General features: G+C 40.8%; 1 protein-coding gene across 1 annotated transcript; it reads left to right on the top strand.

Moving 5' to 3' along the window:
• The first annotated feature begins 7,272 nt into the window (after nt 1-7,272).
• On the top strand, nt 7,273-10,956 carry LOC110522462 (CLOCK-interacting pacemaker). Its single transcript, XM_021600883.2, has 3 exons — nt 7,273-7,605; nt 8,184-8,378; nt 8,558-10,956. Exons 2-3 carry the CDS (start codon nt 8,267-8,269, stop codon nt 9,568-9,570), a joined length of 1,125 nt encoding a protein of 374 aa, XP_021456558.2. The 5' UTR covers nt 7,273-7,605; nt 8,184-8,266; the 3' UTR covers nt 9,571-10,956.
• The last annotated feature ends 9,419 nt before the right edge of the window (nt 10,957-20,375 follow it).

The following is a 20,375-nucleotide window of genomic DNA, read 5'->3' as shown; positions in this document are numbered from 1 at the left end:
GAGTTGCACACCCCAAGTCGATGTTTTATGTACACTGGCCCGCAGAGTGTTGTCCAGACAGATAGTGCTTGTGTCTATTGCAGGGTTCTACTCATCTTCATCCACTTTAAAGACTAGCTGCTGCCGCAGGGTCAGGAGCACCAGCTCACTTTAACTTGGGTGGTAAAAACATTTGTTCTGAGCGCAGACTGAGCGCAGACGTCAGTTTAACATCTAGTTTTGAATTCAATTTGGTTGAGTTGTCAACTAATGTGAATTCATGCACAAAAAAGTCACCATGTCATTGGATTTAGGTTAAAAGTCCCATGTCATTGATTTAGGTTAAAAGTCCCCATGTCATTGATTTAGGTTAAAAGTCCCCATGTCATTGATTTAGGTTAAAAGTCCCCATGTCATTGATTTAGGTTAAAAGTCCCCATGTCATTGATTTAGGTTAAAAGTCCCCATGTCATTGGATTTAGGTTAAAAGTCCCCGTGTCATTGATTTAGGTTAAAAGTCCCCATGTCATTGATTTAGGTTAAAAGTCCCCATGTCATTGATTTAGGTTAAAAGTCCCCATGTCATTGATTTAGGTTAAAAGTCCCCATGTCATTGATTTAGGTTAAAAGTCCCCATGTCATTGATTTAGGTTAAAAGTCCCCATGTAATTGATTTAGGTTAAAAGTCCCCATGTCATTGATTTAGGTTAAAAGTCCCCATGTCATTGATTTAGGTTAAAAGTCCCCATGTCATTGATTTAGGTTAAAAGTCCCCATGTCATTGATTTAGGTTAAAAGTCCCCATGTAATTGATTTAGGTTAAAAGTCCCCACGTCATTGATTTAGGTTAAAAGTCCCCATGTCATTGATTTAGGTTAAAAGTCCCCATGTCATTGATTTAGGTTAAAAGTCCCCATGTCATTGATTTAGGTTAAAAGTCCCCATGTCATTGATTTAGGTTAAAAGTCCCCATGTCATTGATTTAGGTTAAAAGTCCCCATGTAATTGATTTAGGTTAAAAGTCCCCACGTCATTGATTTAGGTTAAAAGTCCCCATGTCATTGATTTAGGTTAAAAGTCCCCATGTCATTGATTTAGGTTAAAAGTCCCCATGTCATTGATTTAGGTTAAAAGTCCCCACGTCATTGATTTAGGTTAAAAGTCCCCATGTCATTGATTTAGGTTAAAAGTCCCCATGTCATTGATTTAGGTTAAAAGTCCCCATGTCATTGATTTAGGTTAAAAGTCCCCATGTCATTGATTTAGGTTAAAAGTCCCCATGTCATTGATTTAGGTTAAAAGTCCCCACGTCATTGATTTAGGTTAAAAGTCCCCATGTCATTGATTTAGGTTAAAAGTCCCCATGTCATTGATTTAGGTTAAAAGTCCCCATGTCATTGATTTAGGTTAAAAGTCCCCATGTCATTGATTTAGGTTAAAAGTCCCCATGTCATTGATTTAGGTTAAAAGTTGGGTAAAAAAAGCCTTTACGTTGATGACTTTTTTCAAATTCAATCAGTTTCCATGTTGATTAAACGTCATCACATAGAGTTTGGGGGTTAAAATTACAGAAAAACATGGATTCAGACAGTTTTTGCCCAGTGGGAGAATACTGTATTGGTAGTGGATGTAAGGGCCGCTCAGTTTTGTGAAATTTAGCCAGGCTATTTTTCTTTTAAACAATTTGACTACAAAAAAAGAAAAAGTTTTTCCTTCAAGATGCAGTCTCGGCGTCTCGCAGATGTTGGCCTCTCTTCTGTTCCGTTTAAAATCTGCTCAGGTAAAGTATGACTGTTTTTATATATGTCACTATCAAGAGACATTTACTACTTCATAAATCATCGTTTAATAGCCTACTCCTTGAAAACAGCTACTCAGAAAGAATTATATGCTATCAATCATTCCATGACTTTTAATACAGAAAAACTAGCACATCAAATAATTGGGTCTTTATTGTATGTAATTTGTTCCAAATACTGTGCTATCTGTAAAGGGTGAAGCTCTGTATAAAAGTGTCATATTTCTGTACCTCCAATTTATTCTCTGGCTCCAAGATATGCCTCCCATTACCACTGAGAGTCACATTTAGAGCTATTTTCTCTTATATTGTAACTGACTTTTTGTTGTCACAGTAAATTCACCATTAGGGAGATATAGTTAATCCTCTCCTATAGCTCATACTGAAGAGCTCCAAGAGAAATCAGGGATAAACCAACTTTTCAGGTTCATAATGCAAGCTAGCATAGCAGTTAGAGCGTTGGACTAGTAACCAAAAGGTTGCAAGATCGAATCCCCGAGCTGACAAGGTAAAAATCTGTCATTCTGCCCCTGAACAAGGCAGTTAACCCACTGTTCCAAGGCCATCATTGAAAATAATAATTTGTTCTTAACTGACTTGCCTCCTTAAATAAAAGCTTATTCCAGTATAACTACAAATTGAACAGGAACTGAGGTGTCACCACCTGCATGGAGTTCTTTAGATTTTCTGGGAAATGTAGTTTACATTTACAGGTTTAATATTTTATACAGGGATGTTGAATTTGCACCTGGTGTCTTCCACTATTCTTACTCTGAATGACTTCTTACCCTAAATGACTTCAAATCAAAATCACATCAAATGTTTTTGGTCACATACAAATGGTTAATAGATGTTATTGCGAGTGTAGCGAATTGCTTGTGCTTCTAGTTCCGACAGTGCAGCAATATCTAACAAGTAATCGAACAATTCCACATCAACTACCTAATACACACAAATCTAAGTAAAGGGATGGAATAATAGGCTGAACACACCGCTCGCGGGCGTCAACGAGCGTCTGCATTGCCAAGGGCTAAAATAGAAGTCATTCCTATTTCTGACGCAAATCGCACTGCAAGTCCTGCCTCTCCCATCTCCTCATTGGTTTATAAAAGCAGGTACCCTCGTGCCATCTCCTCATTGGTTATACCCACGTGGGTGATTGAAAGACAAACTGTTACCGGTTGTCGTGGTAATACTATTAAAGTTTAGATGTCAATCACCATATAAGTTAAACGATGAAAAAGCCTGGAAGCAGGAGAGATGACTAGAAACGATTCGGTTTACTGTTTTTATGTGTGGATTAATTGTCGGAGTAGAGGACCTTGTGCGTTTGAGGTAAAATAACAACCTAATGTTTATATCTCAGGACAAATTAGCTAGCAACAGCAAACTAGCTAAATAGGACAAATTAGCTAGCAAGTGCAAGCTAACTAGCTAAATTGCCATAAATGTTTCATGCTTTTTGACCTGTCCCCAAATTAATGTAATTAACCTGCGTGTAGTGATCGCGTTTGGTGTAGGGGGACAAAATAAATGTATGCACAATGGCGCACGATGGCGCATGTGTGCAGCCGGTTTGGGTTCCGTGTAAGCCATCTGGCACAAGAGACTCATTGTGAGAGATACCAGACCTAGAAGTTCTGACTGAGCGCACATTTGAGTGACCCGTGACAGTACATTTACTTTGTGCTGTTAAAATGTATGTTATAAAATCCAGTGATTTTATTGGGGCAGTTCCCCCCTCATAGCAAATACAGTTGAAGTCGGAAGTTTACATACACTTAGGTTGGAGTTATTAAAATTAGTTTTTCAACCACTCCACACATTTTTGGGGGGGCAAGTCGGTTAGGACATCTACTTTGTGCATGACACAAGTAATTTTTCCAACAATTGTTTAAAGACAGATTATTTCACTTATAATTCACTGTATCACAATTCCAGTGGGTCAGAAGTTTACAAACACTAAGTTGACTGTGCCTTTAAACAGCTTGGAAAATTCCAGAAAATAATTTAGAAGCTTCTGATGGGCTAATTGACATCATCTGAGTCAATTGGAGGTGTACCTGTGGATGCATTTCAAGGCCTACCTTCAAACTCAGTGCCTCTTTGCACTGGGAAAATCAAAAGAAATCAGCCAAGACCTCCAAAAGTCTGGTTCATCCTTGGGAGCAATTTCAAACCCCCTGCCAGTACCACGTTCATCTGTACAAACAATAGTATGCAAGTATAAACACCAAAAGTATATCTATCCACAGTAAAATGAGTCCTATATCAACATAACCTGAAAGGCCACTCAGCAAGGAAGAAGCCACTGCTCCAAAACCGCCATAAAAAAGCCAGACTACGGTTTGCAACTGCACATGGGGACAAAAATTGTACTTTTTGGAGAAATGTCCTCTGGTCTGATGAAACAAAAATAGAACTGTTTGGCCATAATGACCATCATTATGTTTGGAGGTAAAAGGGGGAGGCTTGCAAGCCAAAGAACACCATCCCAACCGTGAAGCACAGGGGTGGCAGTATCATTTTGTGGGGGTGCTTTGCTGCAGGAGGGACTGGTGCACTTCACAAAATAGATGGCATCATGAGAGGGGAAAATGATGTTGATATATTGAAGCAACATCTTAAGACATCAGTTAGGAAGTTAAAGCTTGGTCGCAAATGGGTCTTCCAAATGGACAATGACCCCAAACATACTTCCAAAGTTGTGGCAAAACGGCTTAAGGACAACAAAGTGAAGGTATTGGAGTGGCCATCACAAAGCCCTGACCTCAATCCGACAGAGAATTTATGGGCAGAACTGAAAAAGCGTGTGCAAGTAGGAGGCCTACAAACCTGACTCATTTACACCAGCTCTGTCAGGAGGAATGGGCCAAAATTCACCCAACTTATTGTGGGAAGCTTGTGGAAGGCTACCTGAAACGTTTGACCCAAGTTAAACAATTTAAAGGAAATGCTACCAAAAAACGAATTGAGTGTATGTAAACTTCTGACCCACTGGGAATGTGATGAAAGAAATAAAAGCTGAAATAAATCATTCTCTCTACTATTATTCTGACATTTCACATTCTAAAAATAAAGTGGTGATCCTAACTGACCTAAGACAGGGAATTTTTTACTTGGATTAAATGTCAGGAATTGTGAAAAACTGAGTTTAAATGTATTTGGCTAACGTGTATGTAAACTTCCGAGTTCAACTGTAGCTGGCAAAACAATCCAAGCTATTTTCACATGGCCTATGTGCCCATGAACCTGCTGGCAGTCTCTGAGAGGGTAGGTGCAACTCATTAGGAAGGTGTTAATGTTTTGTACATTCAGTGTATTTTTTAAATAAAAATATTGTAATTTTTTTTATTTTTACCAACTGCTAAAATAAAGGAAACACCAGCATTACCTTTCTTAATAGGGCGTTGGGCCACCACGAGCCGCCAGAACAGCTTCAAAGCGCCTTGGCATAGATTCTACAAGTGTCTGGAACTCTATTGGAGGGATGCAACATCATTCTTCCATGAGAAATGTTGACGGTGGTGGAAAACACTGTCTCAGGCGCCACTCCAACATTTCTCATAAGTGTTCAATTGGGTTTGAGATCTGGTGACTGACACACACACACACACACACACACACACACACACACACACACACACACACACACACACACATACACACACACACACACACACACACACACACACACACAAACACACACACACACACACACACACACACACACACACACACACACACAAACACACACACACACACAAACACACACACACACACACACACACAGGAGGCTACACCTGTGTGGAGACACCTGCTTTCAATATACTTTGTATCCATCATTTACTCAAGTGTTTCCTTTATTTTTGCAGTTACCTGTAGGTTATATAAAGACTTATAATGATGTCGGTGTTAACAAGGGAACCTGAGAGTCCCTATAAGAGGATATCATCTGCTGTACACACACACACATTTACACTCTGCAAGGGTCTTCATATGTAGGATTATGCTCTTGACAGGGTTAGAAATATGAAATAACTCCTTTGGGTTCTAAGTTGTAACTTTTATCAGACAGTAAAGAATAACTAATCATATGGATTCCTCTGTATGAAATTTGAAAATGAAATGTATTCAAATGTAAATGAGTTTATAACAATGGGCTTGTGTATCTCATTATTTATCTGCATCAGACATGGCATGTGTGAATTACATTTTGAGTTGTTAACACAAAAGTGTCCTTGTCTTGGGAATGTGCTGGGTTCATTGTATTGGGGTCATGATGTGTTGTCTGACTGACTCTTGGAGAGGAAAAATGATCTGATTGTCCTCATGTGGGTTGTTTCGATTTTGTGTGTGTTTGTGTGTGTGTTTGTGTGTGTGTGTGTGTGTCCTGAGAACTTCCCCTCCATCCCATCAGTTTGTTTTATAGTTAATATAATGTAGGCCTACTATTCGGCCCTACCAAGCAAAAAGGCAGTAACTGCTCATAGCGTGGAATTGGGAAAAATGGCTGTTATTTACCTTGGTTTATGTATTTATTTATTTAACATGTATTTAATTAGGCAAGTCAGTTAAGAACAAATTATTATTAACAATGACAGCCTACCAAAAGGCCTCTTGCGGGGACGGGGGCTGGGAATTTAAATATATATATATATATATATATAGGACAAAACACACATCACGACAAGAGAGACAACACAGCACTATATAAAGAGAGACCTAAGACAACAACATAGCAAGGCAGCAACACATGACTACACAGCATGGAAACAAGACAACATGACAACAACATGGTAGCAACACAACATGGTAGCAGCACAAAACATGGTACAAACATTATTGTTTCATGGTAACTTTATGCAGTTACTGCTAACACCCATTTTCTCCAAAACACAATACAACAGAGGCAGGACACTTGTCCACATGATTAAGCATGTATTTAATGTAGCAAAAATTACATTAATTCATTTATTACCAACTGAGCAGTTACTGCCTTTTTGCTTGGTAGGGCAGTATAGGGATTTTATGACTTTTGCATTATATGTTCTGATTATGTTATAATTATGTTATGATAATAACATAATGGCATGACCAGGGAAAACGTGTAGCCTATAAATAGTGTTCATCAAGTAAAATAACTGCAGGTGTGGCAGGTGATTACAGAATCATTTGTACAGTTATGTGTTTACTTTGCAAGAGGAGCCTTGACAGCCAAAGGTTAGGTTTGGGACACAGTGGCTGAAAACGATTTATTATGTAATGTAACAGAACACTTGGTCTCACGTCACGGATTCCCCATACATTTGAAATGCTTGTACTGTACAACTCACATGGTTTACTGTTCGACACAATGTGATCAACGTGCCACACTCTTGGCATACGGTCACGTTTCTTAGTTTAGTGCCAACTCATCGACCAATGAGAGGCCGCAAAATCTAAGTAGTGGGCGGACAACATAGACAAAAGAATGTGACGTATCCACAACTCTCCACGCTTGGAACACGACGAGACGCCCACAGACTTCCAAATATGGACATGTGAGGTATAAAACATTGGTATTAGAAGACTATCTTGTGTCCGCTCCTGCTTTTCACCGCGGGGAGAACATTGTTGGTCATTCTGAAAATTGCACGGTCTCGAGCAAGACATTGTAACAGCGGGTTCATGTAGCATTCCTCCCCTGTATGTGCGCTAGCTGACAGGGGTGTACCATAAATCTAGTCCCGTGTACAGCACCGTTTATATTTCTACTTGCGGACACTACACGGTCACACCAGACAGACAGACTGTGGCCGCGGCGACTGGGAACGTTCGATCACAAGGTAGGGTCGGTTGGGCAAGGGCACAAAGTACATTTGTACTGTTTCAATCATGTCTAGACATTGTTCTGTAATGTAATCGTTGCTAACTAATACGTTTGAGAAAACTGTAGCTTGCTACGTTATTTTCAGACTTAGTAGGTGGTATAGTATTCCGTAATAACCAAGTAACGTTAGCTAGCTAGCTAATTTCAATAGCTAGAAATTGGAGTAATGTTAACTAGCTAGCTATCTGTTATGCTAAAACTGCAGCTAGCTACTGAAATATGATCCTAGCAGCAAGGACAATAACAATATATGAAATATGATCCTAGCAGCAAGGACACAGAAACAGCTAGATTCTAGCAGAATAAGAGTAGAAAGAGTAGTCTACCCAGCCCATGTCCGACGTTTTCAGTGTCCTATATGGGTGGGAACGAAATGCTATGATTGGCTGCAAGACTGGTTAATGTTTGCTAGCAAGTTGGCTACAACCGGCTAGATGTCCAAAAGTATTGCACCCCCTAGAACAGAATGAAGGAGTAGTAATAGGCATGAAGTAACCATATCATAATGCTGACATTTATTTTGGTGCATCCCAGGTTTCCTATCCATCTACTAACTACACTGATGTGGGTGTAGTAGTCTGGGTGAGTGACAAGACCATTGAAAAGAAACAGACAATATGAGTAGTACCAAAAGGAAAGCAGAAGGGCACTCTAGGAACATGGGAAAACTACGAGCCATGAAGTCTGGAAGCTCCAGAACAGACTCAGAGAGAGACTCTGGCTTCTCAGGTTTGTCCTTCACATGGTTCTTTCACTCTGATGTCTTCACTCCCACCCTTATCATCTTCTTTCTATTACACTTCCATTTATTGATTCCCAACTGTCTTCCCCCACCATATCATTGAAGTTGTCTTTATTTTCTGGTCCCGAAAACACCAAATCAAATCTTCTCCTCCTTCCCCCTACAGATGCCAGCACCATAGACCCGACAGATTCTGAGGGCTCATCGCACTCGGTGACCAAGAGAGAGGTTCAGCGCCCTGGATCAGTGTTGGGGGCACAGTCCTCACCGTTAGCAGTGGTGGGGGGGTCCTACTCCAACATGCCCCCCATGATCATCCAGCAGCCTCAGGTGGTCTTCCTACAACCTGTGGTCTCCCACTGCACCACCTCCAACCCCAAGGAGGCCTCCTCTAAACACCGGCGCCCAAAAAAGTTTCTTCCCATCCTCAGGTCCTACCCCAAGATTGCCCCTCACCCTGGGGACAGCTCGAGTTCCTCTGGGAAAGGAAGCTCTTGTTCTTCCTCGTCGGGGTCAGAGAGAAGCGGTTTGTCCTCCAGCCACCGGGAGCGCCATCACAGCCACAGAGACAAACAGCAGAAGCAGCAGTCTGGTAGTTCTAGCTCTGGTTCTTCTGGTTCCAGCACCCTCAGTTTCCCTCCTCCAACTAGCTCTCTGTCCCCCTCTCCCCAGCGCAGGCTCGCCCTCACCCTCTCCCTCACAGACTCCAGTGCCTGTAGCAGCCCTGCTAGACCCTCCCCCGCCGTCAGTAGATCAGAGTACACCCCCGCCCCGTCCTTGACCGTAACTCCTTCTCACACCCTCAACTTTGGGCACCATGAGAAACTCAAGTCCCAGCCTCTTTCCCTCCCAAATCACGCCACCACAACCGACAACGGCGATGGAGATGACCACGACATCAAGCGTAAGCGCTTCTGCAACACGTACAACATCCTGTCCAAGTCTGGCCTGCTGGACATCACCCTAAGAACCAAGGACCTGCTCCGTCAGAACCGCAGGACCCAGGGAGACCTGGACCGGCTCAAGGAGCACACCAACCTCTTCCTGCAGGCCCTGCAGACCGGAGACACCAGCATCTGGAGCAAGCTGCAAACCAGCCTCCAGGAAGAAGAGAAAGAGACTGAAGAGAAAGGGAAGGGCAGTGGGCAGCAGAGCATCTTAAAGGCAGATACAGATTAGACCTGGACTAAGTAAGAGCAGGGTTTCATCTGTTAGATTGGGACTGAGTTGAGGTGGGGGAGGCAGGGACTTGGGCTGACTGAGGAAGCTGGACCGACAGTAATGTGCCCACAATGATCACACAAACAAACAGTTACTCTGACCTTGTCTCCCTGCACTGCTGCCTGGTTCAGCTACCCTAAACAAGGCCAGGCAAACTCCCTCTACACACTAGCCTGCCTGCCTTACCCCCCAAATCAGGCCAGGATGGATGGGAGGCTTCTGAATGATATGAAATCGCTCTATTCCCTATATAGTGCACTACCTTGACTCTATATAGTGCACTACTTTGATCCTATGTATAGCGTATGGGGAAAAGGGTGGTGGACATTGCATTCTCTCTTTTCTGTTGTACCCAGCCTGGCTCGCCTTCTTCCTGTCAAACCGCCTTCCTGCTTCTTAGAAGAAGTCTTGTTGTGCTCTGAGTATCTCTGAGATAAGCCCTAAGGGACTTTTTTACTGGAAGCTGAAAGTGCCCACCACTTGACACTTCTAGCCGTCATCGTGATGAGTAAAATATGCCTATATTGAAGAAGGCTTGCATGGTATAGTTGGTAAGAGTGCTGGGTACCTGAATTAAACCCAACAAAACCACACGTTTTTCATGAAAATATATGGTGTCAATTTAGGCTCAAACAAATATGTTTAGTGATACGTTTTACAATACCCACTGGGCACACACTGGTTGAATCAAGGTTGTTTAAATTACGTGGAACCAATGTGGAGTAGATGTTGAATTGACATCTGTTCCCAGTGTGTAGCCACTTATACAGTAGGTTTCCACTGGAGCACGTGTAAGGAGAATGGAAAGCAAGCAGCACAGAATTATTTTTTCCCCTCATTAATTCATGGACTAAAGACAGTGATTTACATAGACTCCTTTAGGACTCTAGTGAGGATACTGTTCATCAAAGCATTTTTTTTAAACAACAAAGACTAATGAAAGTCCCTCAAATGGAAGATGGGCTGAAATCTTTTTGTCATAACATTTTTTGTAAGAGAATTGTCAAGGCTTTATCCAAAAGCAGAATTTTATTTAAAAAATGTTATTGTATTTGCATTCAAATAATTAGCAGGTAGTTCCAAAGGAATTTCTATGGAGCGTTGCTTCTTTTCTCCAAGGCAGAAATGAAGATTCATTTGAGAACATCGAACCTGCATAGCTTATTTTTTTTTGCAAAAGGGATGTTTTTTATTGATAGTTTCAATCGCTGTCCTTTTAGTCGATGTTCATTTAAGTATAAATAAAAGCGTGTTTACTGTGCTGAACCAAGCGCTTATAACATATACTTCTCTTCATAAAATGAATGCCTTGAAATAAAAAAAAATGGTGTGGGAAGTTACTCCCAATTAAGACTAAGTTGGCACTACTTATCATAAGATTAAGTTATTTTTTTATCTGTTATTCTTTGTGTTTTGTAATAGATACACCAACATACAGTATCTCTCTCCAATGTTTGGTCATTCATGGCCTTATTTAGACAATTGATTATGTGGTGACAAGGACAAAAACAAATTAGTTCTCTATACGATGACAGACTCTCAGACATACCTTAGTGCCACATCTTGACATTTTGTCCTGCAAAGCATCTTTAATGGTTTGTGTGCCTCAAAGTTGTTACAAATACAACGAATGTGATATCATTTGCTCATTTGCTAGATGTTATCTTGTGTAAATACTAGTAATAGGCCTCAGGTCAGCCATTTTAAAATGTGAGCTTCCTGAATTTATCATCTTTAAGAACTGAATAAGACATGTATTTGCTTGTTACCACAGTTTGAATAGGTGAAAAGTGTAAATGTTTGCTATTGTTGATTGGATACATATTTTAAAACTTGACTCAAATTGGGAGTCTTGTATTTAAATGTTGGCAGCTTTTTTTGTATCATTTTACCCTGCCTTCTTATTGCAAAGACATCAATTAATTGTGATTGTATTTCTCAATGTTTCAGTAGCACATTGGTAATAGCTTGTGATTGGTGACAAATGGTCCATAGCCCTAACAGATAATTATGTACCAATGTTTTTCTATTACTATTCCTCTTTAAATTATACAGTACCAGTCAAAAGTTTGGACACACCTACTCATTCAAGGGTTTTTCTTTTTTTGACTATTTTCTACATTGTAGAATAATAGTGAAGACATTACAACTATGAAATAACACATATTCTATCATGTAGTAACCAAAAAAGTTAAACAACAAAAATATTTTATATTTGAGATTCGTTAAAGTAGCCACACTTTGCCTTGATAACAGCTTTGCACAGTCTCGGCATTCTCTCAACCAGCTTCATGAGATAGTCACCTGGAATGAATTTCAATGAACAGGTGTGCCTTGTTAAAAGTTAATTTGTGGAATTTCTTTCCTTTTTAATGTATTTCAGCCAATCAGTTCGTTTTGTGACATGGTCTACATATGCTTATATGCTTGTCTCAAAGATTAAGCCATGCAAGTCTAAGTACACACGGCCGGTACAGTGAAACTGCGAATGGCTCATTAAATCAGTTATCAGTTATGTGACATGGTATACAGAAGATATTTGGTAAAAGACCAAGTCCATATTATGGTCAGCAAAGAGAGTTCATTAGAGTTACCAATCTCAGAAATTGCAGCCTAAATAAATGCTTCACAGAGTTCAAGTAACAGACACATCTCAACATCAACTGTTCAGAGGAGACTGCGTGACTCAGGCCTTCATGGTCGAATTGCTGCAAAGAAACCACTACTAAAGGACACCAATAATAATGAGACTTGCTTGGGCCAAGAAACACGAGCAATGGACATTAGACCGGTGGAAATCTGTCCTTTGGTCGGATGAGTCCAAATTTGAGATTTTTGTTTCCTACCGCCGTGCCTTTGTGAGACCCAGATAGGTGACCAGATTATTTCTGCATGTGTGGTTCCCACCGTGAAGCATGGAGGAGGAGGTGTGATGGTGTGGGGGTGCTTTGCTGGTGACACTTGATTTATTTAGAATTCAAGGCACACTCAACCAGCATGGCTACCACAGAATGTTGCAGCGATACGCCATCCCATCTGGTTTGAGCTTAGTCGGATTTGATTTTCAACAGGACAATGACTCAACACACCTCCAGGCTGTGTAAGGGCTATTTGACCAAGAAGGAGTGTTATGGAGTGCTGCATCAGATGACCTGGCCTCCACAATCACCCAACCTCAACCCAATTGAGATGGTTTGGGATGAGTTGAACCGCAGTGAAGGAAAAGCAGCCAACAAGTGCTCAGCATATGTGGGAACTCCTTCAAGACAGTTGGAAAAGCATTCCTCATGAAGCTGGTTGAGAGAATGCCAAGAGTGCAAAGCTGTCATCAAGGCAAAGATTGGCTACTTTGAAGAATTTAAAATATATTTTGATTTGTTTAACACTTTTTTGGTTACTACATGATTCCATATGTGTTCTTTCATAGTTTTGATGTCTTCACTATTATTCTACAATGTAGAAAATAGTCAAGATAAAGAAAAACTCTTGAATGAGTAGTTGTGTCCAAACTTTTGACTGGTACTGTACATTTTCTAAAAGGATGGACCTTGAAAACACTATTTTTGCAGCTAAGCAAATCAGAGCATCCTTCAGTTTGAACGATGATCAGTAAATGCATTATCTGTGTTTGTGTTGCTGAAGATAACATTTTTGTACTTTTTTTAAGATGCATTGCTTGCTTAATAAACGTTATTTCAAGGAACATGATCTCTGTCTGGTGATGATGAATCATGAAAATATCTGAGTCAATATAGCTAATTGAGTAGAGAAAATCGATTGATCCCAAGTGAACAGACAACTGACAGTAAAATAAAAATATACTAATAGTCCAGAGATGGGATGTGAATGTTCTTCCTCTCACTTCAAAGCAGGAGCGTGGGCAAGCATGTTGACAAGAGGTAAGAGTCCACATTTACGTGTACATAAGAAAGCTATTCTACTTTGTGGTAAGCGCAGCAATGCACACCCAGCAGTATAGGGTATTGTGTGAAGATTTTTGAGGAAAAAAATATATGAAATACATTTTAGAATAAAGCTGTAATGTTACAAAATGTGGAAAAAGTCAAGGGATCGGAATACTTTCCGAATGCACTGTAATGCATGATAATTAATGGCATTCTCACAAACAATAGCAACATTGTTTCAATAATATATAGAACTTTCCTTGCAGCTCTGGTATATAAAGCCTTTTTGAGGCCTGCTCACAATCCATTCTGTGGTACCACAATGACCAAACAATATACTGTATGTGAGGCTCTTGATCATATATTTGATCATGACACTGGTGAGGAAGAGAGAGGTCAGTGAAGATGCATTAGAGAAGTGAAGACAGTGAAGATGCATTAGAGGAGGAAGTGTCAGAAGTTGAAGACAACACAGAATATGATTCAGACCAAGAGACAACCGATGTGGAACAATCCAGTGATGAGGAAGAGGGCCCTGCTGAGGATGTTGTTACATTCCGGTCAAACAATGGGAATTTGACCTGGTCTTCATCCACACCTGAGAGGAGAGGTCAGCTGCCGGCTGAAAACATCAGAATGACCCCAGGGCCAACGAAATACGCCATATCCCGGGTTGGTGACATAATCCTGCTTCGAACTGTTCCTGACAGAGTCAATTGAAACTATAGTGATAAACATGACCAACTTGGAGGGGAGACGCATTTACGAAGACAACTGGAAAGAGGTAGACCGGACAGACGTCCAAGCATACGCGGGTCTCTTGATTTTGACTGGTGTGTACAGATCCAGAAACTAAACTACCACCAGTTTATGGGATTTTTTTGTGCCACTGTAAGAGGTGCAACTGGCTGCAGGGAAGTCAGGCGCAGGAGGGCAGACATGGGTAACAACCGGAGCGGTTTATTTAGGCAAAACAAACTGCACCCAGAAACAACAAAATATGGGTTGAAATAACCCGTCGCAAACCAGTTAGACATGCACAAACACTTTACAACAAACAAACCACACACAGACATGGGGGGAACAGAGGGTATTATACACGTCACGTAATGAGGGAATGTAAACCAGGTGTGTGGGAAAACAAGACCAAACAAATGGAAAATGACAGGTGGATCGGCGATGGCTAGAAGACCGGTGACGACGACCGCCGAACGCTGCCCAAACAAGGAGAGGAACCGACTTCGTGATAGCCACTATGTCACTCCAGACATTTCACGTGTTGTCACAGGTGATTCGCTTCGACCACCGTGATACAAGACCAGGCCGCCCTCAACAAGACAAGCTGGCAGCGATCAGAGGTTTGGCACAAGTGGGTACAGCGCCTGCCACTCACATATAACCCAAGTCCAGACATCACAGTGGATGAATGTCTGGTCACTTTTAGGGGACGCTGCTCAATAATCTGTCTGTAAACAATTGTTAACTATAGTTTGTTAACAAGAAATTTGTGGAGTGGTTGAAAAACTAGTTAAAAACGAGTAAACAACCTAAGTGTATGTAAACTTCGCACTTCAAATGTACAAGAGCCAGAAGGCAGATGTACAGTGCCTTGCGAAAGTATTCGGCCCCCTTGAACTTTGCGACCTTTTGCCACATTTCAGGCTTCAAACATAAAGATATAAAACTGTATTTTTTTGTGAAGAATCAACAACAAGTGGGACACAATCATGAAGTGGAACGACATTTATTGGATATTTCAAACTTTTTTAACAAATCAAAAACTGAAAAATTGGGCGTGCAAAATTATTCAGCCCCTTTACTTTCAGTGCAGCAAACTCTCTCCAGAAGTTCAGTGAGGATATCTGAATGATCCAATGTTGACCTAAATGACTAATGATGATAAATACAATCCACCTGTGTGTAATCAAGTCTCCGTATAAATGCACCTGCACTGTGATAGTCTCAGAGGTCCGTTAAAAGCGCAGAGAGCATCATGAAGAACAAGGAACACACCAGGCAGGTCCGAGATACTGTTGTGAAGAAGTTTAAAGCCGGATTTGGATACAAAAATATTTCCCAAGCTTTAAACATCCCAAGGAGCACTGTGCAAGCGATAATATTGAAATGGAAGGAGTATCAGACCACTGCAAATCTACCAAGACCTGGCCGTCCCTCTAAACTTTCAGCTCATACAAGGAGAAGACTGATCAGAGATGCAGCCAAGAGGCCCATGATCACTCTGGATGAACTGCAGAGATCTACAGCTGAGGTGGGAGACTCTGTCCATAGGACAACAATCAGTCGTATATTGCACAAATCTGGCCTTTATGGAAGAGTGGCAAGAAGAAAGCCATTTCTTAAAGATATCCATAAAAAGTGTCGTTTAAAGTTTGCCACAAGCCACCTGGGAGACACACCAAACGTGGAAGAAGGTGCTCTGGTCAGATGAAACCAAAATGTAACTTTTTGGCTACAATGCAAAACGTTATGTTTGGCGTAAAAGCAACACAGCTGAACACACCATCCCCACTGTCAAACATGGTGGTGGCAGCATCATGGTTTGGGCCTGCTTTTCTTCAGCAGGGACAGGGAAGATGGTTAAAATTGATGGGAAGATGGATGGAGCCAAATACAGGACCATTCTGGAAGAAAACCTGATGGAGTCTGCAAAAGACCTGAGACTGGGACGGAGATTTGTCTTCCAACAAGACAATGATCCAAAACATAAAGCAAAATCTACAATGGAATGGTTCAAAAATAAACATATCCAGGTGTTAGAATGGCCAAGTCAAAGTCCAGACCTGAATCCAATCGAGAATCTGTGGAAAGAACTGAAAACTGCTGTTCACAAATGCTCTCCATCCAACCTCACTGAGCTCGAGCTGTTTTGCAAGGAGGAATGGGAAAAAATTTCAGTCTCTCGATGTGCAAAACTGATAGAGACATACCCCAAGCGACTTACAGCTGTAATCGCAGCAAAAGGTGGCGCTACAAAGTATTAACTTAAGGGGGCTGAATAATTTTGCACGCCCAATTTTTCAGTTTTTGATTTGTTAAAAAAGTTTGAAATATCCAATAAATGTCGTTCCACTTCATGATTGTGTCCCAATTGTTGTTGATTCTTCACAAAAAAATACAGTTTTATATCTTTATGTTTGAAGCCTGAAATGTGGCAAAAGGTCGCAAAGTTCAAGGGGGCCGAATACTTTCGCAAGGCACTGTATGGCCGCCAGAGACAGAAGAGACAAAAGGTAGAGGTGCAATCTGTGTGCACCAAGAGATGTCAAAATGAGCATTACGTGCCATAACTGCAGTGCATATATTTGCAAGGCACATGCAACAACCCCCACGTATTGTCCAACATGTGCATGAGAACACACAAAATGTAACCACCATTGATTGACAGATTGTGAACATTTTAATGTTTTTGTTATTGTTAGTAATACTGTTGTTCTTTAATGTTCAGACATTAATTTTGTAATATGGTAAAGTTTTCTTGTGTAGTTTTGGGCCTTTGTCCTTTCTTTACTAATAAAATCATACCGGTCAGTTTTGACCGGGAACACAACAGATGTTATTTTGTGCCACTATTTAAACATTTGAAATGGTTTCAAAACAAATGTCCTTGTTAAACTTTGACGCAAAGTAGTCTTATGATAAATAGCACAATATGTTTCATCTGAGTATTTGTTATAGTCAAAATAATCCATACATTATGCTTTTTTTTAACTCAAAATTAGTTGTATGAGCTGAGGTCAATGAGGCCTACAGGCCATAAATAGCAAATAGAAGTTCACAACGTGTAATGTTCACAAGAACTTAAGTTGATAAAAAGATCTAACAACATTAGGTGATAATATATGTATTATTATGGATTTATAATCAGCTGTAATGGGGCGGTCATTTTGGACTGGGAACAGACAAAATTAACATGAAACCAAAATAACAGAAGGGTTCATGTTGTTTAGTAGGCCTGCTTTGTCTGTCCTTAATTATCACATTGCTGACGACGTCTGTCGTTATGTCTTGATCTAAGTCCATACTTCTTGCTATTATTATTTCTTATTGCTCACGCATGTATACCGAGTGACAGTTCATTAGAAAATAAAATGACAAATGTAGATCGTTTATTTTGATTGTACGAATGTTGTGGCATAAGTGTCGGGAAGATACATTTTGCTCCTCTCGAAAATGAAACAATATATGGGGCAAGCGAATTATCCTACCTTCATCTAAATCTGTGTCTGGAATAAATGCAGGCAGTATTACCCAGCCATGAATTAGGCTATGCATTAGCCTATTTCGTTGATAATTTAATAGGACTAAGTAAGTAGATCATGTGCATTTTCATCAGTTAGGGTCGTTTAACAATGTGTGTGAATGAGTGAAGAAGCATAACGATGTGCTTTGAGATGCACTCTGAGTGATAAAGCACCTTAGGTGTTGTCTTTACCACCATTTAAAGCACACCTCCAGGTTTTCCGATTACGAGTATCAAGTATGATAAAACGAATATGAGTACCACGAGATCGGCACACCCCTATTTTGTAGTATCTTCCCCCTCGAGTAATGGTTGCTATAGGTAAACTACCCAGTTACAACATTCGTGCCTGCTGTGCTGCAGTGTTTCCAGAAATGTGGTCATGTAGCATCAGGGTGTAGGAAGGAGCAGCCTAGATGTACCAGGTGTGTGGGGTTTCCATCTAGTGGAGACATGCCTGGAGGACTAGCTCAGTCGGTGTAGTAACTGTGGAGGAAATCATAAAGTGAGGTCGTCAGAGTTCCCGATAAAAGTGACACGGGTGCATCTAGCTAAAGTCAGAATAGGACAGAGTGTTATTTATGCAGAGACAGTGAGAAGTGTTGAGGGTGGAGTGGGAGGGAATTCTCCCTCTGTTGCCGTGAATGTTACCATTACAACGTGGGGACCCCATGAACTGTGCTTTGACAAATCCAGGTTTCTGGCCTTCATCACAACGGTTGTAAATCGGGCTGCGCAAAAATTTACATTGCTTTAGAAGCAGCTGAACGAGACCCATCTGCGGAAGATTTACAGAAATGTTGGCAGAAGAAGTGCTGCCCTTCCAGGCCCAGGTCCTTGGGCTGAGGAGGGATACAATTATCTGATATCTGTAATTGATCTGATTTTTGGTTAGTGGGATAGGGGTGGGTATTGTGGTCCGAAAATTATTAAACAGTTTTTAAAACAATTATTATAAATGCAACAGTTGGACAATGGAGGAAGATACTCCAAACTTTTAGAATTAACATAAACGGGAGGGGCATTGCTGCAACCACCAAAACACTTACTCTGTCTACCCTACCTGCACTCACCTGTGCTGTCTAGACTGCCTCATCAATTACTGTTGTTGTCACGTTGCCTTGCATAATTCAACAAGTGTGTCAATAGCTGGATTAAAAATCACCTGTCTAAACATACTTTTGCGAGATCAGATATAATATCACATCACTATAATCCAAGTGTTCATTTTTGGAGGTTGCTTTCATTTCAGCTCGACTAATTTGTAAACATTTTAACTGTATTAAATTATTACTTTTTTCAGTTTCACAAAAAAAATGAACACCCATCAAAATAAAGTTATCTTTCTTCCCTTTGTTGTGATGTAAGTGTCGAGATGGTGCGTTAAATCCCAGACGAAGCTTCAGTGTTCTTATAGATCAGAGATGGGAACGTTGATGGGGGTGGGGGCCACACAAATCAGAACTCATCGTGAATGGCTGCAGTTGCTTGAGGGTCTGCGTACCCACATCCATACCCGATATGATATCTAAGTGAGACTGACTAACAAAATCAATGGGGGCCACCAGCCTGTAATTCTACCATGATAATTTAACAATCTAAATGAACGTTTGCTGACATGGGCTAATTGACTGACCATCAGTGAGTGACATAACAAGAGAAAAACTGCTGATGCACAACCACATTTTGAAATGGCACCTTGTGTATTCTACTATTCTAACTCACAACAGTAAGTTGAGACCCCGACTGAGTCCCATCCAAATGTATTTTTATTTTATCCGAGGGCCTTCAAGCAGGCCGATAGTTGCCTATCCCTGTTATAGATTCAAGTATCCCACTGAGCACATTTCAGCCATTACCGGGGTGTGTTTGACAGGTCATTACACATTTTTCTGTGTAATGTTAACGGGAAAAAGGAACAGACACTAGCAAGAGTATGAAAGAGTCCCATGAGTAAAATGAAAGCAATCAATCCATTGAGATTTTGCAACCCTCAAACACAGGAAATAGATGGCTGAAAAAGACTCAGGTGGGCAGGGCAGGAGTACACATTTTCTGAGAGACATATTTTGTCTGTCCAGGTGTCAGTGGAGACACTCTTTGTTCTCCAGAGTGGGAGATGACATCAGTCTGCCATGTACCAATGTGGTTTATCCAGACTGCTCCTCAACTACATGGATCTATAAAATCTTACTTTTGATGAAGTTGGTCTACGGAGGGTGAAAAAGGAAGAACATAACAACAGAGCAGAGAGACTGAGTTTAGGGTCTGACTGTTCTCTACATGTTAAAATATAAATGTTTCTTTCTCAGTCTTATCGTGCACACCAGAGACAGATCTAAAGCCTGATGGACCAGCGACATTAAGATGATCTCTGCCTGCCTATTATGGACGTATTATGGAAACTGGAAATGTTTTGCATTTCTTCCGTCTGGGAGCGGGCGCTCCGCACCACGCGCCTAGGAATAACAACTGGGACTTGCTATGCTCTCTTAACCAGACAAAGTCAAGTTAGATGTGTCAGTTATCCCGTGAGACCTTTTGTACCAAACCCATTAAAGTGTTTTATGTGCCAAGCTTATGTTCATGTTGCAGAA

The sequence above is a fragment of the Oncorhynchus mykiss genome, chromosome 4 (genome assembly GCF_013265735.2).
Source record: "Oncorhynchus mykiss isolate Arlee chromosome 4, USDA_OmykA_1.1, whole genome shotgun sequence".
Taxonomy (NCBI): domain Eukaryota; kingdom Metazoa; phylum Chordata; class Actinopteri; order Salmoniformes; family Salmonidae; genus Oncorhynchus; species Oncorhynchus mykiss.
The sequence above is the reverse complement of the archived record's forward strand: the minus strand, read 5'-3'. Positions and strand labels throughout refer to the sequence as shown.

Bases quoted from the DNA above. Each gene is read 5' to 3' on its own strand.
- LOC110522462 (XM_021600883.2), top strand. From the start codon at position 8,267: ATGAGTAGTACCAAAAGGAAAGCAGAAGGGCACTCTAGGAACATGGGA. The intron at 8,379-8,557 runs GTTTGTCCTTCA...TTCCCCCTACAG, and splicing joins GAGAGACTCTGGCTTCTCAG to ATGCCAGCACCATAGACCCG.